The 27,517-nt window shown below is 39.5% G+C and overlaps 1 protein-coding gene across 10 annotated transcripts in view; it reads right to left on the bottom strand.

Annotated features, from left to right (window-relative positions):
• sema5a (sema domain, seven thrombospondin repeats (type 1 and type 1-like), transmembrane domain (TM) and short cytoplasmic domain, (semaphorin) 5A) overlaps positions 1–27,517 on the bottom strand; it is a 476,735-nt gene that overhangs the window by 129,676 nt on the left and 319,542 nt on the right. For all 10 annotated transcript variants that reach the window (XR_009821170.1, XR_009821171.1, XM_062021096.1 and 7 more), the window contains 3 exons: positions 23,579–23,783; positions 5,927–6,134; positions 622–739 (listed from right to left, as the gene is read on the bottom strand). Coding sequence is in view for 8 of the 10 variants with exons in the window: in XM_062021096.1 (XP_061877080.1) it covers positions 622–739; positions 5,927–6,134; positions 23,579–23,783 (531 nt within the window). In the remaining 2 variants the exon portion in view is untranslated. The remainder of the gene's footprint in view (positions 1–621; positions 740–5,926; positions 6,135–23,578; positions 23,784–27,517) is intronic.

Here is a 27,517-nt window from a genome sequence, read left to right as displayed (position 1 = left end):
TTATTAATTACCTGACACGTCATTAACATTAACAGGCTGGATGAGATATTGCTGGATCACAGATGTAACGTAATAGTAGTGTAAAATATTACAAACAAGCAAAACATATTTTGATTGGCTCATTTTATTTCCCCCGCAGTGTTATGTCAAAAGAAACCTTGTGGCAGCATAATATTCCCATTAGGCTTTATGCAGATATATCTGCTTATGCATGAATACAACTGCATGTCCTTTTATTATGACCAGCATCTGTGCATGCATACTGATCATTTTAACAACACACTCAAAACGACACTCTTAATTGGATTATTTTAATGTTAAAGGATTTAAAAAATAGATACATGTTTATGCCAAATACCCTCATTCCCTGTGCTTGGGGGCCAAGTGTAGCAATGTACAAAGTCATGCAACAGCTTCTGTTGATTACCAAGAAGGCTCTCAGCTACGAGAACGGTGTGACAGCGTGTGCATGCTCGATGTGTTTTCTTGCCGCTAGCCATGTTTGCAGCCAAGGATGCAGAGCAGGGCCTCTGGTCTTGAAAATGACGTGCATTAAAACAAAATAAAAGACGGGCATGCAATTTTTGAAGAAACGGAGCGCAGACATAAATAGATACTTACAGGGCACTTTGTGATGCTCTGCTCCCATTGGCTCATCCTGGCACTCTCCTCTAAGGTGGTGCACTTCTTCAGTAGCAGATCCCAACCACAGTAAGGGTCTCTGGCCCCGACACATGCTCTGGCGAGGAGAAGAATTCACAATATAAGTTACTTTCTTATCATTTTTGTTTACCTGACAGCCTATAAAAGCTGGGAGCAGTAGTTTTTTCCCTTTCGACTAGGCTAAGCTAGCATGACGTTTCTGTTAAAGTGTGAGTGTCAGCGGGCACTAGGACCCAGACATCACACCCAGTAGGCCTGAGGGTGGGGTTATGGTTTAAATCAGGGTTGTCAAAGGTATGGCCCGTGGGCCAGATCAGGCCCGCAAACAGGTTTTATCCGGCCCGCGTGAAGAATTTACGAAGTATAAAAATTAGCTGCTTTTTTTTTGGAACGAAAGAAACTGCTGTTCTAAATGTGTCCATTGAATGTCACAATAGCAATTCTGTTAGGCAAGCAAACGGTTTATACCAGGGCCAAGCAAGAGGTACACAGTATAGGCGGACTGTGGCTCCTCCTCCTCGACCCACATGAAACTTAAAACCTGCCGTTTTATGTCTTCTGCTTCAAACACATCATCATTTGGCATCCTCGTTGCCCCAAAATGTCTCTGTCAAACACGAGAAAGGTGAACTTAACCTTTTTGAATAGTTTTACCGCCGTTTATTACGGTTTGTTGAGTTAGCACTGAATTGATACGTGGACATGACAAAGGAGGTATATGATACATAGAAGAGTTTACATGTTGTGATTTTTGTTCAATCCCAGAAAGACAGTGAGTTAAGAGTTTAATACTGGCTTTGTAGATACACTGTGTTTTTCAAACTGCACCAATTTCCTCAGAATTTTCAACAAATTTGAAGTGTTTTGTCCAGAGGATTATTTGTGATTTGTATGTTTTCAGAATGTGCTTGTTCTATTTTTGGCCAAAGTGAAACCAAAAAAACAACCTGAAGTTGTCTTTATTTTTAAGTTATCATGCCATGATTTTACCATTGTGGCCCACTTGGGAATAGATTTTCCTCCATGCGGCCCCTGAGCTAAAATGAGTTTGACACCCCTGGTTTAAATATATAAGGCATAGGATAGAGGCGCCATAAAAGGGAACTGCACTTTTTTTGGGGAATTTTGCCTATCGTTCACAATTATTATGAGAGACAAGAACACACCTTTTTTTTTTTAGGATTCTGAAGACAAAAAAACCCAAACATGCAAGATACGGCTAATGGGAGTCACCGCTGTAGCCTTCAAAAACCCTCCATCAACGTTTTATATACACACTGAAAGTCCATATATAATGTAGTAACAGACACATTCACAACCACATGTAATATGTACAATATTACGTATTTTGGTCATTTGAAGTATTACCGGAACTTATTTCCTTGGCGCATTTATTATCGTGCCCATAGCAACGCACTTCCGCCTTCCGGCAACACACGCATGTGTTCTAATCGTGGCAGACTTTGTGATAAACTTTGTGATGACTTTCTTTGGACAAATGAAAATTCACAACCTTATCTTTTTGAAGCCGAGTATACGGAGAATTAACTGCTGGTTATAGAAGCAAGCATGAAGAGATGGTGAAACGTTGGAGTAGAAATAAATCTAGTTTACGTTAGAGTGACGTTACCATACACTGTAAAAAAAAAATCCTATTTTTATGGTTAATTTACTCTAAATTTCTACTGTAATTTTTGTATTTTTTTAAAATAGTTTATAAAACTGTAGAATTGAAGACATTATCTGTAAATAAACAATCCGCCTGTTATTTTAAGTAATATGCAAGTAATGACAAACTATGTATATTTCTATTTTTTTTTACAGAAAAATACCAAATTAATTATACATAGCATTTTCTGTTTTCTTAAATTACTTTCAAATTCATGTAAAATTACAGTAATTATCTTTCATTAAATATGTAGCTTGTTATATAAAAGTGTATGTCCATTAGAGATGCGCGGTTTGCGGACACAACCGCGGGTCGGGCGGGTGACATGACGAAAAAAATAGATTTTAAATAGATTCGGGCGGGTGGCGGTTGAACCAATTCGGAAATATATATACATAGTTAAAGGCCTACTGAAACCCACTACTACCGACCACGCAGTCTGATAGTTTATATATCAATGATGAAATCTTAACATTGCAACACATGCCAATACGGCCGGGTTAACTTATAAAGTGCAATTTTAAATTTCCCGGGAAACTTCCGGTTGAAAACGTCTAGATATGATGACATTTGCGTGTGACGTCGATGGTTGAAACGGAAGTATTCGGACACATTGTATCTCAATACAAACAGCGCTGTTTTCATCGAAAAATTCCACAGTATTTTGGACATCTGTGTTGGTGAATCTTTTGCAATTTGTTTATTGAACAATGGAGACTGCAACGAAGAAAGCTGTAGGTGGGATCGGTGTATTAGCGGCTGGCTGCAGCAACACAACCAGGAGGACTTTGACTTGGATAGCAGACGCGCTATCCGACGCTAGCCGCCGACCGCATCGATACAAAATACACCCCCGCTACCACCAAACCCCGCCCCCCACCCCACACACACCTTGTAGCGTCCCGGAAGAGTTAGTGCTGCAAAGGATTCTGGGTATTTGTTCTGTTGTGTTTATATTGTGTTACCGTGCGGATGTTCTCCCGAAATGTGTTTGTCATTCTTGTTTGGTGTGGATTTACAGTGTGGCGTATATTTTTACCATGTTAAAAAAAATTTATTCGGCTACCGTCAGTGTAACCTGTATCGCTGAAGATGAAGTATGCGTTGCATTCACTTGTGTATGCGCACAGAAGCTGCACATGTAATGTGACTGGGCCAGCACTCGTTGGACTGGATGAAAAGCAGACCTGATGATTTTCGGGAGGGGCGCTGAAGTATGGAAGACTCCCGGGAGGGTTGACAAGTATTAGAATTAGCGGTGAATGCGGTGTTACCGTGGCACCGCCGCAATATATAGTTGGCGGGCCAGCTTTAGTGTTAATTTGATATCGCCTCAAGGGCCAAGTGAAATTACACGGCGGGCCAAATTTGACACCCATGCTGTAGAATAAAGGTATTTTTCTGCAGAACTGTTTGCATCGTCACTTTATTAAAGGTGGTTGATCTTAACAATTCAGAAAAAATCTGTAAAATAATGGTATTTTTCTGTGGAACTGCCAGCATTGTCACTTCATTAAAGGTGTTGATTGTAATAATTTGGAACAACTCTGTAGAATAAAGGTATTTTTCTGCAGAACTGTTTGCATCGTCACTTTATTAAAGGTGGTTGATTTGAATAATTTAGTAAAAATCTGTAAAATTATATTTTTCCACAAAACGTTTCATGAAAATTTCTGTAAATATAATGTTTTTGATCATTATTTGGTTTACAATGTTTTACTTTAATTTTATGGTTTTCGTTTGGCAGCCGCAGCTGCCAGTAGATGACCGTTTTTTTACAGATTTTTTTTTTACAGTGTATATAAACGTACAACAATACATTGTATATCGCTGATTTACTGCGATATAAACTAATCAGAAGTCTTAATAATAGTATAATAATTATAGATGCGGATATCATTGTTTACAGCCAAAGCAGCCATCTTTGAAACAAACTCGGGGGTGAATGCTGTGAAATCCGACCTCGAGGGGCGTTCCAGTTCAAATTCCGAATTTGGAACTCGGAAATTTCGACTTCCCAGGACAACTTGTACGCACCAAAAGCAATGGACAAGCCATGTGTGGTTTTAAACATTCAGGACGTAGCCATAGCATTGCCACAAAACGCATATTAGGATATTCAACACTCTACTGCCGTCTGGCAACAAAAATAGATAGTGCACTCCCCCAATTCGTCATGTTTCATGTCAGGTAAACCGCGAGGAATGGGGCCATATGAATCCTCTTCCTACAGTGACAAAGTAAAGTGGATTTTTACTCCTAATAATTGTAGCGACCTGGCTGTTGAAGGTAAGAAGTTTTAAGATTAGAATTTGTGAGTGCACTACAGGGCTAGTGACAGTCTGTGTGTGCGTGTCGGCAAGGCGACTACAAATGAGGACAGTTCAGTTAGTTGTTGTTGTTTTGGCTTTGTTATTAAATACAACCTTGATTCATCACCCCTTTGTTATGTTTGTTTGACATACAGTACTGTATAGCACTTTATTTTGTAATCAAAGTGTACAAAACCTTTACTAAAATGCAGACTTTTGTTAAGGCTGGAACCCATTATTCATTGTTTCGTCTGGAGAAATTTCCTTCAATATACAAACTTTTCTTTGATTAACCCTGTTCAAGAAGGGAGCAAGTCAGTCCCTCTTTTTAGCAATAGTATGAATATATTAGTGATACTTTTTGATGTATTTTTCATCTTGAAAGAATATTGGTGAAGTCAGAGGTCATTGAATTTAGATGTCCTGGCTCACTATTTGCGTTCTATTGCATCCCAAGTCATTTTTCGCACAACAAACATTTTCAGGCATGCATTTATGGACTTGGCTTTGAGCTTTCAGTCACGGTGTAACAGGATTTGTGTCTTAATACTTGTGTTTGTTGAGAATATCTCCCAACAAATCCATTGTAGCTTTTGCGTCTGCTTTATTGTAAGCAGTGAAAAGCCTGACGGGTCTTTTCTTACAGATATGAGTCTCTTGGTGACGTCAAGCAGCACTGACAGGCCCAGTGAAATATAGTCCAGGTTCTGGGGGTTTCCATAACAATGAGGAACATGCCGACATTAAAAATGCAACCCAAAGAACGAGAAAATGCATGGTTTTGGATAGGGCTGAAGGGGTTGGAAATGAAAGATTAAGCAAAGGGACAGTGAGAAATACTGCAACCAAAGGGTGACAAAGCACCATCAGTAAATATCACAAAGCCACAGCCATGATATGAGCCTGCAGTTTCTCCCCATTGAAAGAGACCTGAAGGAATGCTGTTGTGATTCTTCCCGTGTGCGATGATGGATGGGATCCCGCCCTCGTGTTGAGTCCTTACACCCCAGCCTCTGTCTCAGGTTTTACACTTGACGGACTGCCAGCTTGACAACGACATTTGATACGGCCACACACAGCTCCAGCAGCAGAAGCGTATGCGTGACAATGAGGGGGCTGCCATGGGCACCTCCAAAAAAAGACGTCCGTATATATATACTCTTAAAGTCTGAACTAAAGCCCCCTAGACAAGATAAAAAGTACCTTACGGAAGAGAGAGCTTTAAATTTGCTTTGGACACTTTCCATTGAGATTAATAGTGTTTGCTTGCGTGTATACTCACTCTCTGCTCTTGTGGTAGCTACACCTCTTCAGGGGGATCTTGATGACCTGGTCTCGTACTCCCACGTAGAGCTCGCTTCGGCTGTGCAGGATCAGCAGGCTCCGGATGGGCTGCCTCTTCCTGGGCGGGAACAGTTCGATCTCTTCCAAAAGGCAGCTCCCTGTGGACTGATTGAGTGGGGAGAGCACTTTTCTGATGGTGCCGTAATCTAGGAGCGAGAGGATGGAAGGGAGCTTTTAAGAAAGGCATTCATGCTGTGCAGTGATTCAGTCAAACAGTAGACAACTGCTGTGTGAATAACATTCAGGGCCTAAAGGTTTGCGTGTATTAAAACATGTGCAAACTTGATAGTACACGCAAAGTTGATATACTAAACTTGTGCAAAGTGCATTGCGTCTGTTAAGTGTAGGGATGGGAATCGAAAACCGGTTCTTGTTCGGAACCGGTTCCCAGTGTATCAATTTTTTGTATCATTATCAGTGTATCATTTTTTCAAACGATTCCCTTATCGATTCCGGCGGGAGGGATGGCGTCATTACGCAACGTGCGTAGTGACGTCAGACAGCAACATGGCGCCCGTGGCGGCAGAAAGGCTCCAAAGTCTTTATCAAAGCGGAGGAGAAATATAACCTTGGAGGAAAATCTCATTTAAAACATCTGTATGCTCGTACAACACTTACAACTTTTAGTATAGCAGTATGTGAAACTAAATTATGGAACGGATTAACCAAAGAAATCAAACAAACAAAGCACCAATTCAATTTAAGAGACTGTTCAAACTACAAGTGTTCACAAAGTACACAGAACAAGAATTATGATGAACATCTTGAACCCTTTTTTCCCCCTTTTTTATTGAGACAAAGATTATTTATGTAGTTAATATTTGTATGCTTACTATGGTATATTATTTATTTGTTCACTGTTCTGTTACAGAGAACAAGGAAATTGGATAAAATTGCTATAGTATGAAAAGGGGTAGGATTAAATAAGCTCTGCTTCTTCCTTCTCCTTTTCGGACGTGCTGTAATGAAACAACTGGAATTGTGTGATGCGTTACATTGTATCGTATGCATGTTCAAAATAAACTGGAACTGAACTGAACAGCGCGACTTGTAATAATTGCAAGGCAGCTATTTCATCAAGAGGACATGCGAGTAATATGCTGAAACATTTGAACATACAGAATGCTGTAACTATAAATCATTGTTCCGTTTTTTGAACCGGACTGACCCCATACCAGGCGGAAGCAGTCATCTGCCGTAATTACAACAGGTACTAACAAAACACAAGTCTATAAAGTTAGCGCAATTATTTGTAAAAAAAAAAGACTGCCTTCTAATTTAGTTGAGTCTCACGAGAGACAGATTCGGACTGGCTCTGAGGCGGGCAGTACTCCAGTTCACATCTGCCGCTCGACGAATGTCACAGAGCAGCGACCAAGTTTGTGGTCAAAAGCTTGCAACCATTTTCCACAGTAGACGCTCCTTTTTTCAATAGGTGAATGTTCAATTGTAGTCAGAGAAAAGTTGCCTGTTTTCCTCCAACAAGATTATCATGAATGAATGAATGAATGAAATACATTTATTTCGGTCATATAATCAACCATCAACCATTAACCATTTTGTGTGACCAGTTTAACAGTACAGATTATACATATTTAACAATCATACACATTTACACACAAAAATAAAATAAAATAAAAAGAATGACCAAGAAAGGAATAGGCTGAAGCCAAAGCTTATATTTGCCTATCCTATACCTCCACTGAAAATAAGATTGCCTGGAACATCAACGTTAAAAAAAAAAAATCAATGGGATGAAAGTAATTGTTACTATATTTTATCATTTTCAATTATTTCACCTTTCAAGGTTTTCTTAAACTTTAACACTAAACTACATGTCTTCAACTCATCACTGAGCTTGTTCCATCATTTAACTCCTAAAACTGAAATACATTTGTATTTTATATTCGTTCTTACTTTACCTATTTCAAAAATCAATACCCCCCGTAAATTATAGTTTTCTCCTCTTAATTGAAATAATTTAAGAATACAAGCTGGAAGGCTGTTGTTCTTTACTCGAAACATAATTTCCATTGTTTTTAAAAACACAATATCTGAACATTTTAACACAATAGAACTTACAAATAATGGATTGGTATGTTCATAGTAGCACGCTTTGTGTATTATTCTAATGACCCTTTTTTGAAGTTTAATTATTGGGTCTATGTTTGTTCTATAAACATTTCCCCAAACTTCAACACAATATGTTGAATATGAAAAAATAAAAGAATATAACATATGCAGACATTTTTTATTCAGCATGTGTCTTACTTTATAAAGAATAGCAATGGATTTGGATATTTTTCCCTTTGTATATTCAATATGCGATTTCCAACATAATTTATGATCAATTATTATTCCCAAGAATTTAGTTTCATATACTCTATCAATTTCCACTAGATTTAATTTTAATTTTGCTTCACAATTTGTCCTTGCACCACTAAACACCATAAATTTAGTTCTCATAATTGAATGATAACTTATTAATATCAAACCATTTTTTTAGCTGAATCAACTCAACCTCTATTATCCTCAAGACTTCCTTCAAGTCTTCTCCTGAACCATATACATTTGTATCATCTGCAAACATAATACATTTAAATTTATTAGATACTGAACAAATATCATTTAAATAGAGTATAAATAGCTTAGGTCCCAATACCGAGCCTTGTGGAACCCCACAAGTTACTCTTATTGGCTGTGATTTAGTCTGATTAATTTCCACATATTGAGATCTATTACTTAAATAACTCCTTAACCACTGTTGTGAAACACCTCTTATGCCATAGTTTTCCAATTTTTGCAGAAGTAAGGAATGATCGATTGTGTCAAAAGCTTTACATAAGTCAATAAATACTCCAACGGTGTCATTATATTATACAGGTGAAACTCAAAAAAATAAACATGTAAAGATTTATGTATGTCAACAATTCAACTTCAAATGTGAAACTAAAATGTGATATTAATTCATTACATGAAAAGTAAAATAAATCAAGACTTTATTTATTATGATTTTGATGATCATGGCTTAGAGTGTTTTCATTTTAAGGTTTTCATAAGTTGTAAGCCATAATCAAAATTATATCAAAAGAAGGCTTGACATCTCAATTTGCATGTATTGGGTTAATATCACATGTTATTCTTGGGTAATTTCCACAGGATTTATTTTTTTAAATTCTACAGGAGAATATTTATTTCTTATTTATTTATTTTCAAAAAAGTACCTTTTTTTTTTGCTATACTAGTGTTGTCCCGATACCAATATTTCGATACTTTTCGGTACTTTTCTAAGTAAAGGGGACCACAAAAAAATTGCATTATTGTCTTTATTTTAACAAAAAAATCTTACAGTACATTAAACATATGTTTCTTATTGCAATGGAAGAACAATTTAGTCCTTAAAAATTATATAGTGAACATACTAGACAACTTGTCTTTTAGTAGTAAGTAGGCAAACAAAGGCTCCTAATTAGTCTACTGACATATGTCATAACATAAGGTGTCATTTTCCATTCTATTATTTTGTCAACATTATTAAAGACAAGTGGTATAAAATGGATTATTAACCTACTGTATAATTTACTGTTAATATCTGCTTACTTTCTCTTTTCACATGTTCTATCTACACTTCTGTTAAAATGTAATAATCACTTATTCTTCTGTTGTTTGGATGCTTTACATTAGTTTTAGATGATTCCACAAATTTGGGTATCAATCCGATACCAAGTAGTTACAGTGTCATACATTGGTCATATTCAAAGTCCTCATGTGTCCAGGGACATATTTCCGGAGTTTATAAACATAATATACATTTTTTAAAAACGAAAAAAGATTTTGTGATGCTAAAAGATAGTATCGACCATACACTCCTGTACTTGGTATCATTACAATGGATGTCAGGTGTAGATCCACCAATGGCGTTTGTTTACATTTTGATGCCGGTCAGCTACGGTGTGCACATAAATCATCCGTGCTACGTCCTGCAGGGATGATATTTGTAAGAAACGTGCTTTATTTGTCGCCATGGAGGCAAGGATTAGTAATTTAGAAGTAGCTAAAACACTGCATATGTTGGATGGGATGGACTTTAGCCACTAGCTAGCTAGCCATGTCTTAAAGCATCTCTTCCTGAGGGTGTTTCAGTGTTATAACTTCACCTTTATCGTCAGTTTTTAAGCCAAAATGTGCCCGTTCTCCCTTTTCTGTCTACACACATTGTCTGTTTGTAAGTACTCCTTGATTGTGCGCTGCCGAACATGCTCGTCTGCTCGTAAACCAGCAATGTCATGACGTGGCAAAGACGGGGAAGTGGTGGACCGGTACTTTTCAGAGGCGGTATAGTACCGAATATGATTCATTAGTATCGCGGTACTATACTAATACCGTATACCGTACAACCCTACTACGTATGTATGTGCCTGTTAAGACCTCACTGTTGGCTGTGTAAGGTCATGTTACCTCTCTCCTAAAAAAAAAATGATGCTAATCCACCATTTGGTTTTCTTTTTTTGAAAATAAGAATTGATAAGAGAATCGATAAAGAACCGAAATGCTAAGTAGAATCGAAAGTGGACTCGGAACCGGAAGAATCGTATCAATCCCCATCCCGTTAAGTGGGCACAATAAGGCGTGCAATCCTTTTTGCGTCTCTGTCTTCATTAATATGCAGAATATATGCCCACAATACTGGGAGAAGATGCGCAATTAACACTCATTACCGTTTTAAGAGCACTATTCAGCATTTTATTCAGCACATCTGAAAAGTAAGTGCAAAAGGACACACAATCGGTGCACACTCTTAAACTGTCTAAATTCCAGCATCAACTCAAGATTGTAAACATTTAAAAACACTATTGTGAGGCCTCTAAAACTTACTGAATACAGTAGTACCTCAACCTAAGAGCCTTTTGAGACAAGAGCTATCTCTCGGCTAATTGGTATGCTTAAAGTTGCAAGCAACAATTAGAATTACAGGCATCCCCGCCATTATTTGGCACAGCTAATGCCACAGTGAACCTCGGGGGTTCCGCCTTACTCGCTAGCATATAGCAAAAAAATGAACATGTTTTTCCAAGCAGGCGAAGAAGAAAGTGAGTGCGAAAGACTTAGGAGAAATGGATGTTCATTGAATTAAAGAAATACATAATCAAAAACATGACAGCGTGTAGTCGCTTTGATGAAGCAGTTTGAGCTTGGACTGCCAGTCTGCAGACATTTATCCATAAAAATATGGAGATGCTGCAGATTGTGTGTTTGGGGGAGATACAGTTGTAGAGGATACTGTGGAATTCCACTCTAAGTTAAATACTGTACATTATAATTACATGACTTCATAAAACTATTGTAGCTGTTTATATTACTCAACGTATTGTTTTTATACAACATTTCTTATCTATGTTATGTTGAGGGCGCATTGTTGCGAGTCTTGTCTCTCAAATATGCAAAGGATGGCAGGAAGCAATATGCAGGTAAGAATGATGCGCTAATTCCAATGACGAAAACAAAAATACAAAAGAAACCGTGTCGCTAAAATAGAGCACATGAAGCTCGAGGCTTACTTAGCATAGCAGATAGCAATGACAAACCAAAAAGCAAAACAAGGGAACGCTATCTTTGTGTAGCTTGGCGCTAACTTACCTGTTGTGTGTAGCGAACAATGGAACCACAAACATGGTCTAGTGACACGGTATATAAAGGGAAATGACTAATTAAAAATGAAATGCTAATTAAAAAAAATTAATCTGGTGTGGAGCGCTAAGTACTCCTAGCAACAGGAAACGTAAACAAAGGAGGCTTAGGAGTACTAGCAACATACTAAATACAAAACCTCTGAAAATAAGAACAAAACCGGGCAAGACTGGTATAAACCGGTCACGACATTCTAGATGTGTTTTTTCTTATAAAAAATCTTGTTTTGTGTTAAAATTGTGCTAAAATTGGGGGCTAAGGACCAATTCAATTGATTTCAAATCATTTCAGTAGGGTACGTTGATTTGAGATACAAGTGTTTTGAGTTAAGAGCTCTGTCATTCACCAATTAAGCTTGTAAATTGAGGTACTACTGTACTGTTGAAAAATGCTTTGATATGGGACTTTAAAGGCCTACTGAAACCCACTACTACCGACCACGCAGTCTGATAGTTTATATATCAATGATGAAATCTTAACATTATAACACATGCCAATACGGCCGGGTTAACTTATAAAGTGACATTTTAAATTTGCCGCTAAACTTCCGGTTCGAAACGCCTCTGAGGATGACGTATGCGCGTGACGTAGACCGGCGAACACGGGTATGCCTTCCACATTGAAGCCAATACGAAAAAGCTCTGTTTTCATTTCATAATTCCACAGTATTCTGGACATCTGTGTTCGTGAATCTGTTTCAATCATGTTCATTGCATTATGGAGAAGGAAGCCGAGCAAGCAAAGAAGAAAGTTGTCGGTGCGAAATGGACGTATTTTTCGAACGTAGTCAGCCACAACAGTACACAGCCGGCGCTTCTTTGTTTACATTCCCGAAAGATGCAGTCAAGATGGAAGAACTCGGATAACAGAGACTCTAACCAGGAGGACTTTTGACTTGGATACACAGACGCCTGTAGAGAACTGGGACAACACAGACTCTTACCAGGATTACTTTGATTTGGATGACAAAGACGCAGACGTGCTACTGTGAGTATGCAGCTTTGGCTTTTTTTTGCGTATGTACGTAACTTTTTTAAAATATATAAGCTTTATGAACCTTGGGTTAGGTGAACGGTCTTTTGGGCTGAGTGATTGTGTGTGTTGATCATGTGTTTGAATTGTATTGGCGTGTTCTATGGAGCTAGGAGCTAGCAGAGGCGCTAGGAGCTAGCATAACACGTACCGTACCGTACGTGCGCGTCACGTACGTAACTTTTTAAAAATATATAAGCTTTATGAACCTTGGGTTAGGTGAACGGTCTTTTGGGCTGAGTGATTGTGTGTGTTGATCAGGTGTTTGAATTGTATTGGCGTGTTCTATGGAGCTAGGAGCTAGCAGAGGAGCTAGGAGCTAGCATAACAAACACGCAGGTGTTATTATGCAGGATTAATTTGTGGCATATTAAATATAAGCCTGGTTGTGTTGTGGCTAATAGAGTATATATATGTCTTGTGTTTATTTACTGTTGTAGTCATTCCCAGCTGAATATCAGGTCACCCCCGGCTCTCACAGCATCTTCCCTATCTGAATAGCTACAACTCCCCACTAGTCCTTCACTTGCACTTTACTCATCCACAAATCTTTCATCCTCGCTCAAATTAATGGGGAAATTGTCGCTTTCTCGGTCCGAATCTCTCTCACTTCATGCGGCCATCATTGTAAACAATAGGGAACTTTGCGTATATGTTCAACTGACTACGTCACGCTACTTCCGGTAGGTGCAAGCCTTTTTTTTATCAGATACCAAAAGTTGCAATCTTTATTGTCGTTGTTCTATACTAAATCCTTTCAGCAAAAATATGGCAATATCGCAAAATGATCAAGTATGACACATAGAATAGATCTGCTATCCCCGTTTAAATAAAAAAAAATCATTTCAGTAGGCCTTTAAGGGCCAATTTTCAAAATGTCAAATCAATGATAAAAAAAAATGCATCTTAAAACTAGGGATTTCTCTAGAAATAACATTCAAAATCTTGGCAAGTAGCAAACATAAAAGTGTGACAAATTCCACAACCAAACGCCTCCTTGCTGGAGGTAAAAATACATCCTGCACACAAACCTGGGTTCTGAAACACGATCCAAAGAACAACATTTTCTTTAAGGAGTTGAACGCATCTGCAAGTTATGAGAGTGCAGAAACAAATGAATACGCCCTGAACTTTTTCCATTTAGGCGAGCTGGGCCCCTCAAGAGACAAAATTAGGGGCGGTTTTCCTTGGGGAGAGCTAAAACCAACATCATCTATTACACATGAAGTCCCTTGGCAGGAGCAAGAAGTAATTAGGTGCAGAGTGAGTGAATTGCAAATAGCTATGCTCAAGGTGAGGAATATAAAGGATGCTGATAATTGGATGCAAGAATCCTATATTTAAAAATCGAAAAGGTTTGAACCCCAAACGAAATGAGCGGCTGTCCAAAACAAATCCGAGTGAGTTCAAGCAGTAAAAACACTATGTGATTAAAACGAGTGGTTCAAATGTTTTCATTCACATCACATGCACTGAAATGAACACAGAGAAGATTTCTTAGCAAAACAAAACCGAGTGCATCTAAATTTAGTTTACTTTCTCCCCTCCCTTGCATAAGCAACACTATTAAACAGCAAACGCCTGCTGAGTGTCCCACTGATAACTCCTTCCACAGGCTGTCATTGCAGATTGTCCCACTGCTGGGATCAAACAGCGCGCTGATTGTCGGTGACAACACACAATGAGCCTGTGAATACGTGCAAGATGTCGTTATAATCACTTATGAAGTGTTTTATTCTCACTCCTTTATTTTTGCAGACAATGTTTTAAAAATTTCCATATGTGTTAAATTGCACAGCTTTGATATGGAGCAGGCCTAAATATCCAGAATGCACGACTGTACCCCAATGCATCAAAAAGTATGCTCTTTCCATAATTATTGTGTATTGTCTCTACTGAGGGAATAGTTTATAGAACTCTTGTACTGCAAGTGTTGCTGAGTGATACAAACAATCAGACTCTACGAGCCGGTTCTTGGAACTTTTCCAAGTGAAGGTTAAGGTTAAAGGCCTACTGAAACCCACTACTACCGACCACGCAGTCTGATAGTTTATATATCAATGATGAAATCTTAACATTGCAACACATGCCAATACGGCCGGGTTAACTTATAAAGTGCAATTTTAAATTTCTCGCTAAACTTCCGGTTGGAAACGTCTTTGGATGATGCGTATAAGCGTGACGTCACGACGGCAACGGAAGTATTCGTACCAAATGTGTCACCATACAAACTGCTGTTTTCATCGAACAATTCCACAGTATTCTGGACATCTGTGTTGGTGAATCTTTTGCAATTTGTTTAATGAACAATGGAGATTGCAAAGAAGAAAGTTGTAGGTGGGATCGGTGTATTAGCGGCTGGCTGTAGCAACACAACAAGGACTACTTACTTGGATAGCAGACGCGCAGGCCGATGCTAGCCGCCAACGCATCTGTGATCAGGTGAAGTCCTTCGTCGCGCCGTCGATCGCTGGAACGCAGGTGAGCACGGGTGTTGATGAGCAGATGAGGGCTGGTTGCCGTAGGTGGAGCGCTAATGTTTTTATCATAGCTCTGTGAGGTCCGGTTGCTAAGTTGCTAAGTTAGCTTCAGCGTCGTTAGCAACAGCATTGTTAAGCTTTGCCAGGCTGAGAATTATTAACCGTGTAGTTACATGTACATGGTTTAATAGTATTGTTGATCTTCTGTCTATCCTTCCAGTCAGGGATTTATTTATTTTGTTTCTATCTGCATTGGAGCCAGATGCTATCTTGTTAGCTCAGTAGCTAAAGAGCTTCGCTGATGTATTGTCGTGGAGATAAAAGTCACTGTGAATGTCCATTTCACGTTCTCGACTCTCATTTTCAAGAGGATATAGTATCCGAGGTGGTTTAAAATACAAATCCGTAATCCACAATAGAAAAAGGATAGTGTGTGGAATCCAATGAGACCTTGTACCTAAGTTACGGTCAGAGCAAAAAAGGATACACCCTGCACTGCCTCTCGTTCTTCACTCTAACGTTCCTCATCCACGAATCTTTCATCTTCGCTCAAATTAATGGGGTAATCGTCGCTTTCTCGGTCCGAATCTCTCTCGCTCCATTGTAAACAACGGGGAATTGTGAGGAATCCTACCTCCTGTGACGTCACGCTACTTCCGGTATAGGCAAGGCTTTTTTTATCAGCGACCAAAAGTTGCAAACTTTATCGTCGTTGTTCTATACTAAATCCTTTCAGCAAAAATATGGCAATATCGCAAAATTATCAAGTATGACACATAGAATGGATCTGCTATATCCGTTTAAATAAAAAAAATCATTTCAGTAGGCCTTTAAGGTTACGTTTATTTTGAACATGTATAAAGTTTCAATACGATACGTTAGATATTATACACATTTTCTTTTTTCTTTTTTCCCTTACAACATGTCTGAAAAGGAGTAGGAAGAAGCACATCTCATTCAATCCTACCCCCTTTCTACTTCACAGTAGTTACTAACACATACATTCACTTTCTGTTCTCAATTTGTACACCATTCTCTTCACACACAGCTAAGTCAGCTATGATTCACCCAAATAAATGAAATTAAAGTTATATCATTTTCAACAAGTTCAAGACATGTATCATAATTGTTCTTCTTTGAACTTTGTAAACACTTTTAGTTTGAACAGTTTCTTAAACTGGATCATACTAGTACATTGTTTGATCTATTTGCCTAATCCAGTGGTGTCAAACGTAAGGCCCGTGGACAGGTTTTATCCGGACCGCGGACAGATTTTGCTAAGTACAAAAATGAGCCGAAATTTTTTAATTAAATAAACTGCTGTTCTAAATGTGTCCACTGGATGTCGTAATAGCAATTCTTTGTATCTTTGTAGATTATGCTACATATTTAAAAAACAATAAACCACATGATATTAGTGCACCAGTCGAGGAAAATGAGCAAACTACATAAATAACATCCTGTAATTTGATTTTGATATTGTTTTATCCTGATAGATTGAAAATGAACACCAATGAGTTGACTGATGAACATTATCAGATAATTTATTCGGAAAATATAAATAAGGACAAATAAATATAGAATACTATTAACCGCAACATGTAAGTGTAAAAAAAACCCAACAACATTATGATTTGTACATTTTCAGAATATGCTTGTTAATAAAAAAAAAAAACAACAACATTATGATTTGTACATTTTCAGAATATGCTTGTTATATTTTCAAACAATTAAAACAATATGAAGTTGTCTTTATTTTTAAGTTATCGTGCCGTGATTTTACCAGTCTGGCCTACTTGGGAGTAGATTTTTTCCCCATGTAGCCCCCGATCTATAATGAGTTTGATACCCCTGACTTAATCCATTCCGTGATTTAATCCCACATACTGACATGCTAAAGGTTTTAAAGGTGCCATTCGTAGTAATTTAATGTCAAGTCATCATTAAATGGCCCTAATATGTCAAAAGGCATGAATAAATCTTGTTCTTGTCGAATACCTTTATAACTGATAACAGTAGTTCAGCCGGGATACTTAGACTTAGACTTCCTTTTATTGTCATTCAAATTTCAACTTTACGGTACAGATAAGAACGACATTTCGTTCATTAGCTCATGATAGTGCAGTATAAAAGAGCATCCATCCATCCATCCATTTTCTACCGCTTTTCCCTTTCGGGGTCGCGGGGGGTGCTGGAGCCTATTTCAGCTGCATTCGGACAGAAGGCAAGGTACACCCTGGACAAGTCGCCACCTCATCACAGGGCCAACACAGATAGACAGACACAATTCACACTCACATTCACACACTAGGACCAATTTAGTGTTGCCAATCAACCTATCCTCAGGTGCATGTGTTGGGAGGTGGGAGGAAGCCGGAGTACCCAGAGGGAACCCACACAGTCACGGGGAGAACATGCAAACTCCACACAGAAAGATCCCAAGCCCGGCGATCGAACCCAGGACCTTTGTATTGTGAGACACATGCACTAAGGTGGGGACCGCGTTGCACGGAGAGTGGCCATGCCAGCAACCTGAGGGTTCCTGGTTCGATCCCCACCTACTACCAACCTCGTCACGTCCGTTGTGTCCTTGAGAAAGACACTTCACCCTTTCTCCTTATGGGTCGTGGTTAGGGCCTTGCATGGCAGCTCCCGCCATCAGTGTGTGAATGTGTGTGTGAATGGGTAAATGTGGAAATAGTGTCAAAGCGCTTTGAGTACCTTGAAGGTAGAAAAGTATAACCCATAACTAACCCATAACTAACCCCTGTTCCACCGTGCTGCCCCAGCCAGGGTATGCTCATTTCAAAATTAATATGAATATTTTTGGTAATAAACCAATTTCAGCAACAACAATATCTGAAGAGGCATTTGGAAGCTGAGCCAAAAGAACCAGCTCCCATGTGGGGACATAAATGGTGCATTTACCTTGGAGGGCAGCGTTGTACAGAGTTGTTAAAAAAAAAAAAAAAAAAGGCTGCCATGCTTCACTACACATTTAAAAAAAGACACGGGAGCTTTAGGATTGATCCTATTGTTCTTCTTCAACAAACAGCAGCCCAAAATGTGACTGTACTGTTAACACCAGTGTTGGGACTAACGCGTTACAAAGTAACGCGTTACTGTAACGCCGTTAGTTTAGGCAGTAACTAGTAATCTAACGCATTATTTTTTATTTTTCAGTAACTCAGTTACCGTTACTACATGATGCGTTACTGCGTTATTTTACATTACTTTTAATGTAGTATAGTGTGTTAGTGTCGTAGTTCTGATTCTTCTTGTGTCACAAACCGGAGAAGAGAGACGTGCGCTCTGTGTGTGTGTCTGAGTGTGGGGGGAGAGAGAGGAGGGGGGCGTGTCTGATCATGGCGGAGCTGCAGTCGAGTTTGTTGGAGATATTTTCACTACTATTCTTTTGTCGAGCACAAAGAAAATAACATTTTAGTTAAATGTAAATTGTGCTTTGGATCAAAGATCCCATCTACTGCCCAAAACAGCAATTCAAATCTGCTGAGTGCTGCAACAAGCTACATAAGCAACATGCTTCGACGTAGCTAGTAAAGAGAGACAGAGACTCCGATGCCACTTTCCCTCCACCACTTAAGGATTAACTCTGCCTCTGTTCATCATTCAGCACTGAAGGTACACACTCTGTCAATCATTGTTCCCTCTAATTGTTCATGTGTGAGCAAACGCAAAAAGTCCGTGAGCATTCAGTGGAGCACATGTGAGCAACATCAGACGTGCACACTGTGGCTGCACCACCCACACAGCAGAAGACTGCTATACGGATCCGCCTTCAAGTCGCCCAACCCGCGTTACTGTCACATTTGTTTTGGCTCCGCCTAGAGGATACAGCTCCGCCTCTGAAAATTGTACGGTCACACAGCTGATCCTGAGCGGACTCGTGTCTGATTCGCATACGCGGACGAGACAAACCAAACCGGCGCGCGCCGCCTAGAGTTATAGGCTCCGCCTACGCGCGCTGAGCCGACCAATGTCTGCACCCGCAGACGTGGACGCGCCTACTAGCGTGTACGCGCATGAGCCAAGACCTCTGGACTTTCTTTGCTGGAACACGAACGTAAGTATAGATTTATTGATTTATTGCTACATTCGCAGTAAAGATCAGCCTTTGTGTTTCCATCATCATTTATGTATGATTGTAATGACGTTGTTTGATATTAGGACTAGCAGTAAAACGTAATATTCTGTAAAAAAAGGCTATTTTATTTCCAGCGCCGCCTCCCAGAATGCTTTGCATGGGGACGTGCGTCTGACGTCACGTATCCAGAAAATTCGAAATGGCTGCACGCGGTAGGTGAGGCCCGAGCGAAGAAAAGTGGAAAAGAGTGTTATTCGTCAAAAAACCCACACAACGACGGTCATTTTTTCGCCGTGCTATTGTAAAATTGTCTTTTATCTGTGTTTTGTGTTCCGGGGGACCCCGACTCCAGAATGTGAAAGTTTCCCGCGTGAAGCCGGTGAGTAAAAAGTTCAATACAGTTAACTTAGGCCATCTTTTGTTAGAGGCTGTGAATGTGTGTAGGTTACATGCTACGATATTCCACATATTTCTAACTGCTTGAAACGAAAGCGTATTACTTTATTGTCAGTGTTGTTTAGGCCCAGGTCGCTAACGTTACTGCGTTAGTCAACAACGTAACGTTAAAGGAGTGGAAACAGCCGTTCTTTGCCATTAATATGAGTGTGTATTATTTCTTTCTTTGTTCTTTAGTGGAGCTCGAGATCCTGTTTACTGTGGACTAGCTGTGTGTGACGCCATGTTGTTTTTGTTTACATTAAAAAAAAAAGGTATGTCTATGTGTTTTTTGGCATAGTTAATTGTAGAAAAAAATATAAAATGAGGTGATGTGAGTGGGAAAAATTGCTGCACATATTAAGGATCCTTTTTCTTGATCTATATTTTTGTTATTTGCTGATGTATATTTTATATGCTGTTTTTTATTTAATTAATTTATTAGAGACTATTTTATGCTTTATTTACCTTTTTTATTATTATTATTTTATTTACTATTATTATTATTATTTCCACATGTAAGCATAAATAATTGATCATATTAGTACATTGTTTGATTGCTTTGCTTAATGCATTCCATAATTTAATTCCACATACTGATATACTGAAGGTCTTAAGTGTTGTACGTGCGTACAAATGTTTTAAATTACATTTCTCTCTAAGATTATTTTTCTCCTCTTTTTTTGAGAAGAATTGTTGTATATTCTTGGGTAGCAGGTTATAGTTTGCTTTGTTTATAATTTTAGCTGTTTGCAAATTCACTATGTCGTGGAATTTCAGTATCTTTGATTCAATAAATAAAGGATTTGTGTGTTCTCTATATCCAACATTATATATTATTCTAACTGATCTTTTTTGTAACACCGTTAATGAATGAAGTGTACTTTTGTAATTATTTCCCCATATTTCTACACAATAACTCAGATATGTAACACTAGTGAACAGTAGAGAATATGAAGTGATTTTTTGTCTAGAACATGTTTTGCTTTATTCATTATTGACGTGTTTCTTGCTACTTTATGTTGTATATTTTTTACTTGAGATTTCCAGTTCATTTTATCATCAATCATTATACCTAGAAATTTGGTTTCATTTACTCTTTCAATTTCTATTCCGTCTATTTGTATTTGTGTTTGACTTTCTCTTCTACTGTTACCAAATAGCATTATTTTAGTTTTACTGAGATTCAAAGATAGTCTGTTTTTGTCAAACCATCTTTTTAATTTGTTAATTTCTTCTGTTATTATTTGTATTATCTTCTGTGTGTTCTCTCCTGAACAAAACGCTGTTGTATCATCCGCAAATAATACTAACTTTAAATCTTCTGTAACTTTACAAATGTCATTTATCTAGACATTGAATAATTTAGGTCCTATATTGATCCCTGAGGTACACCACAGGATATATTTAGCGTTGTAGACGAAACCACATTAATATTAAAGATATGGTTAACATTCTTAGTGCTAAAGATATTCCCCTCTCCTTGTATCCCTTCTCCCAGCTCCACTGTCTCGCCGAGTGCCAGAAAGAGTCATGAGTGCTTGTCAACTCGACTCCTCAACTGGAGATAACTTTCTAGGTAAAGACTGATCTCCAAAATAATATCTCAGCATCCAGTAACCATGGTTAACAGATCACAACCATTTAATACCAATTTATCTCCCTGAGCACCTCACCATGGGGAAGGATGTATTCATATGCCTTCACCAGCACCTGCATTAAACATGCAGAGAGTTACACAAGGTAGAGACTGATCTCTGTATACACTACACCCATAATTTCAAACCCTACTTTACGATTGAGCTGAAGTTCTGACTATTATGACCTGTACTTTTACCTTTCTTATAGTTCTTACCACCTTGGGGCACCATTCAGGTAAAATCTCAGCTCATCTTACTTGCTTATTTGTATACACTAACACCTGTGCATGCTTTTGTCCACGTTGTTCCTTTGACGATGAATAAATACCCCTTTTCTTTCTTTCTACATTAAGGGTGCCTTTTCATCTGATTAAATTTATAATGAACAGGGACATTGCGGTTGTCCCAAGTGGATGGTATGATGATAGGATGGTTTTCTGGCCCAGCTATGAAAACACAGACAGAATTGAAAGGGCCGCTTTAAATGAGGAGCAGCATGAGCCAAACTGGCCAAGATTTGACGTTTCTGTTGTCCAAACTTGTGGTATGCAAATTCATAATCTTCTTGTTTAAAAATAACGTCATAGTTGCTTCTCTTTATGCTTGGAATAACCTATTGTGTCTATGTTCTGACCAGGTCTCTTGTAAGAGAGAGACCTGCAGAGGTGGGACCAAGTCATTGCTTTGCAAGTCACAAGTAAGTCTCAAGTCTTTGCCCTCAAGTCTCGAGTCAAGTCCCGAGTCAAGACAGGCAAGTCCCGAGTCAAGTCCAAAGTCAAGACTAGAAAGTCTCAAGTCAAGTCCCAAGTCCTGCATTTTGAGTTTCGAGTCCTTTGAAGTCCTTTTAACCACAGACTAATATTTTTACACAGATTGTGTATGCTTTTAAAACGCTGTATTTATTTATTAAAACAAGTGCATTTGAAATTGCAGGAACAAAAAAATAGTGCTGACATTGCAATTCATAATAGCACTATTAACCAGTCATTTTAATAGTTCAAACAATTTTAAACATTTAACTCATTCCTTTACAGAATAAACACATTTGAAAAAACAAACATTAACATACTATTGGTTGTATTTTATGAAAATAACATTACCACAAAGTTGAGAAGGAGCAAAGATCTTCAATATTTGTATGTGAGAATCACAAAGAAATCTTCTGGGGGAGGATGACACCCCTACAGGGGTTTGGTTTACAAACTTTCAGCCCCACCTAAAACAAAATTCACCAGCCGCCACTGATTATGATGCATTCTCATTTTAGGCAAAGTATAAGACAATACTTTCTTAACAGTATAATTGTAACCAGGAATAAGTCTTCAAGTAACAATATTCAAATACTAACGTTGTTGGGTAAGACATAATTTGGTTTTATTCTGAATCCAGTGAAACAGATTGGTGGTTTTAGCTGATATAAAGACTTTCAGGTGTTTATATATGTTTGAGTATTTGGCAGACGCTTTTATCCAAAGCGACATACATAAAAAATAGATATAAAACAATCACTGTAAACATGATCATTTAAGGGAAGAATGTAATACAAAATATCAATACAAAGTGTCAAGACAGAATAAACTCTCTGCTGCTGCAGCAACAGAGTTACAGTGTATAGGTCCCTAAAATATATAGATATCTAATGTATTCATACATAGTTTATGTAGGATATACGCATGTATATATAATCTAATCATATTGTTTCTTCAACTTAAAAATAGCTGACCGTTTTTTTCCCCCTTCTCTGGGCTTATATTCCCAGTTTTGATCTGGGACGTCTGGTCACTTATAGCATATAAGAATATTATATTACTGTTAAGCAAACTATGAATAATAAAAACGCCAAAACATGTGTCCGTTATCATAGCTACACGTATGACAAAAAAACGCGTGAAAATCAGTGGTATTCAGTGAGGTAAGATGAATTAAATGCTCTGACAGTTCATTGCTCCTGCCAAATGAATTGCACTGAGTGGAGCGGATCACCACTCCAAGATGGCGGCTCCGCGTCTCGTCTGCGCCAGTAGGCAGTAGCGCTCAATGTTGCGTACCCTTATAAGATGTCTATGGTTATAACGTTAGCAGTAACTGAGTTACTTTTGAAATGAAGTAACTAGTAACTATAACTAGTTACTGGTTTTCAGTAACCAACCCAACACTGGTTAACACATGGCTTTTAATATGTGTGGAGACATGATGGATGTGCTACTTACCAGTAGCTAAATAAATGATGTGAAAGAGCATGTCTTTGCCCTGCACCACGTCCACGGCCACATGGCTGAAGCGGACGCTGTCCTCCATGAAGTAGGGCACAGGAACAACGGGCTGGACCACCTCGTGCATCAGTAAAAACTTCTGGGCGTCTTGCAGGTTTCTCTCTGTCAAGTTGACGTAGGAGCCTGAGTCGACGGTGCCGCACTGTGGAGACAAATTGTGAGCGATGATGCTGTACGTTGATTTGATGTTAGGAAACAATCTAGTCAAGACCACTTTCTACCTGTGAAAGTGACGTTTTCTTTAATATTGTACTAGAAAATATGCATTATTCAATTTTCACCATTTCTTTATTTTTTTCTTTCACGCTTGCATTCATATGTTATGAAAATGGTACAATTTAAATACAGAAGTGAACAAACCATCAGTAATTGCTGAGATATGGAAAAGGCTGAGCTTGGTAATGGATACTTTTTTGAGGGTAAGAGTTGCTAAATGACGCCAGCGTGTATTTGCATAATTGGCCATGATGCATGTGCAAAAGGTCGCTGTAGAAGAGAGGAATAACATTGTGGAAGAGACAAAGTGAGTAAAAAAACATGAAAAGCTACACATCTTCTTCTTTCACTTCTTGTTGTCATTTTTTAAAATCTAAAACAAGATGCAACCACCTGTGAGTGCATTTAGATAGGAAATGGCCCACAGGGGATCCAAAAGTCCCCCATAATACAAGAGAATGTCGATAGATTTGTCATTAAGAAAAAAAAAAGAGTATATAGAGGTGTCTGAACACTCTCTAAATATAGCAACAAAGTTTATAAGTTGGCAACAGTGAGCCCTCCTGCTACATTGTCTTACTCTCTGGCAGACCTGGGTTATCATCTATAAAGCTCGCAAAACGCACTAAATAGGGCTGAAAAGTTACATACAACGTTTTCGCTCAGTCTAAGAGATGAGACCACAGGTGCGTATGAGTTGTGTTAAAAGGCCAGTTTAATACTGATAACACTGTCACTTAGTTCATAGTTGCGGACCTAAAAAATGTTTTACAGGTAAAACTCCCCCCAAATAGACGCAGAAGTTATTTTAGGCTTGTTATTTAACGAGTTTCAACACATTTGGGAACGACCGGTTTTAGCTGTAAAATGTGGCAAGCATCAGCCTGCTACAGAAGACTGCAGGCAATTTTAAAATGCGTAGTAATGCTCAGCGCACTTCCAGGAGCGCGCCAGGCGCGTGTCAGTCCGGTGGCAGCAAGCAGCTGCAATCAATCCCCAGCAATCAGCGCACCTTTGGCTGATCAAGGGACCTGCCTTCATAAGCCCGCACAACCTGCTATCCCGCGCCAGAACGTAGCTACCTGTCCTGTACAGTAAGCCAAACCTGTCTAGCTCTATGCATACTCTCTCAAGTTGTTTTTTGGAAACTGTGGACGTCGTGTCCTCCAGACCAAAAAGGAAATGAACCATCCAACCATCCTTTATCCTGAATCATGATATTTTTTTGCAGAATTGGAAGGAATGATCAAATATGTCTACTAGTTACATTGTTGCAATATAACTAAAAAGGGGTAAGCCCACATACTTTTCTAAATGATGGCAATATGAGGAAAGTATGGACCTTTCCAAAAAAAAATTTGATCCCTAAAATCAGGAGCACCCTTGAAGCGAGAAAGACATGAGTCAGTACCTGCGGAACGAGGTAAAAAGAAGTGCAGACGCGGCGCTCAAAAATGAGCGAAAAGAAGGTAGGCTGCTAGTATTCTTCTATTTTGCGTCCTCTTCTACTGATGTTTTGATGCCTGAGAAAATGCTGAAAGAGCATGAGGAAACTCAGGCTATGATGTCAATGGAAGAGGAGATGAAAGAGGAGGAGAGTCTAGAAATGGCGACCTCACATTGTGTTTTGCTCATGTTAGCCATCAGTTTTAAAGTACCGGTAGCGTGGAAAAACAAGTTGACAATATATGTTTTATTGTGTTTCATTGTATCCATTAAACCATATCCAATCTAAACGGGATTATGTGAGCGTCTTGTCGGTCGGCATCCCAGCAAGAGTGGAAATATGAAAGACAGAAAGTGTTTGTTTTATTATGGTTAGTTTGTATGTTTAGCACCTAGCAATGCTGCTGATGCTGTCGTAGTGTTTCAATAAAGCTGCATCTGTTTAGCACTCGGCTTCTAAAACTTATTGCTCATCCTCTTCGTGTTCGTGCTCCAAAATATAAGGTTCTGGATCATAATTTTTTCCCAAAGTAATCGTTGTTGGCTTTCACAAAGTATGCTTGCTTAGCATTGTTGTTGATGGGAAAGGGACCTGTGGTTCTACATCACGGATCACGTGACTAGCTTCCTCATTATCTCTCACAATGGCTTGGGAATCTCCGTGAGATTGATACTATTTTGATCATATCTATTTATTTGCAAACTCTGGAAGTCTTTAGGTTTCATGCGCCGACGTGCGCCGCTGGTGTGCTGCCTGCTCGGACTGCCAGCTGGTGAACCCGGCGGCCACCCCCAAGGCGCCCTTGCGCCCATTGCCGCTCATGGAGGTCCCCTTCGAAAGAATGGCTATGGACCTCATCGGACCATTACACCAGAGCACACGGGGATATCGCTTTGTGCTAGTCCTGGTGGATTATGCAACGCGCTATGCCGAAGCAGTGCTGCTGCGCTCCATCTCTGCAAAGAGTGTCGCGCAGGCCCTGTTTCAGGTCATCTCCCGAGTTGGAATCCCGAAAGAGATTCTGACTGACCAGGGCACGTCCTTTATGTCACGCACGATAAAGGAACTATACGGATTATTGGGAATTAAAGTGATCCGCACCAGCGTATATCACCCACAAACAGATGGGCTGGTGGAGCGGCTAAATAAGACGCTGAAAACCATGATCCGTAAGTTTACGCACGAGGACAAACCAAATTGGGATAAATGGCTGGATCCCCTACTGTTTGCAATGCGGGAGGTACCTCAGGCCTCCACAGGCTTTGCGCCTTTTGAGTTATTATACGGCAGGAAGCCGCGCGGGGTTTTGGACGTAATAAAGGAAAGCTGGGAGGAGGGTCCAAGCTCCAGCAAAAACGCAATTCAATACGTCATGGACATGCGAGCAAAACTCCACACGGTGGGGCACTTGTCATGCGAGAATTTGCTTTGTGCCCAGGAACGTCAGCAGCGCGTGTATAACAGGGGGACTCAGCTTAGGAAATTTTCAGCGAGAGAAAAAGTGCTTGTGTTACTCCCAACATCCAGCTCAAAATTACTCGCCCGGTGGCAAGGACCCTTTGAGGTCACACGGCAAGTGGGTGATGTGGACTACCCAAATGGTGGAGCCACCCTAATTTATCATATCTCCTGAAAGCATGGAAGGAGGCGGAGCCTGTTTCCATGGTGACGGTGGTTGAGGAGGAGGAGGAGGAGTTCGGGCCAGAGGTCCCGCGCTCTGTTCTGCCCTCCCCCCTCCTCTGTGACGATCAGCTCACGTTAGCGCAGAGAGCGGATGTTGCCAAGCTGCAGCAGCGCTTCTCTGATGTGTTCTCCCCTCGGCCCGGACGCACGAACCTCATCCAACATCATATTGAGACCAGCCCGGGTAATACGGTGCGGTCTCCGCCCTATAGGCTCCCCGAACACAAACGCAAAGTGGTTCGGGAGGAATTAAAATCCATGCTGGAGTTGGGGGTAATAGAAGAATCCCACGGAGCGTGGTGCAGCCCCATCGTTCTGGTAGGGAAGAAGGATGGGTCCGTGCAGTTCTGTGTGGATTACCGTAAGATGAACGACATATCACGTTTTGACGCTTACCCAATGCCTCGGGTCGACGAGCTCCTGGATCGGCTGGGTACCGCTCGTTTTTTCACGACACTTGATTTAACCAAGGGCTACTGGCAGATTCCCTTGTCACCAGAGTCCAGGGAAAAAACGTCCTTTTCCACTCC

The sequence above is a fragment of the Entelurus aequoreus genome, linkage group LG15 (assembly GCF_033978785.1).
Source record: "Entelurus aequoreus isolate RoL-2023_Sb linkage group LG15, RoL_Eaeq_v1.1, whole genome shotgun sequence".
Lineage (NCBI taxonomy): Eukaryota > Metazoa > Chordata > Actinopteri > Syngnathiformes > Syngnathidae > Entelurus > Entelurus aequoreus.
The sequence above is the reverse complement of the archived record's forward strand: the minus strand, read 5'-3'. Positions and strand labels throughout refer to the sequence as shown.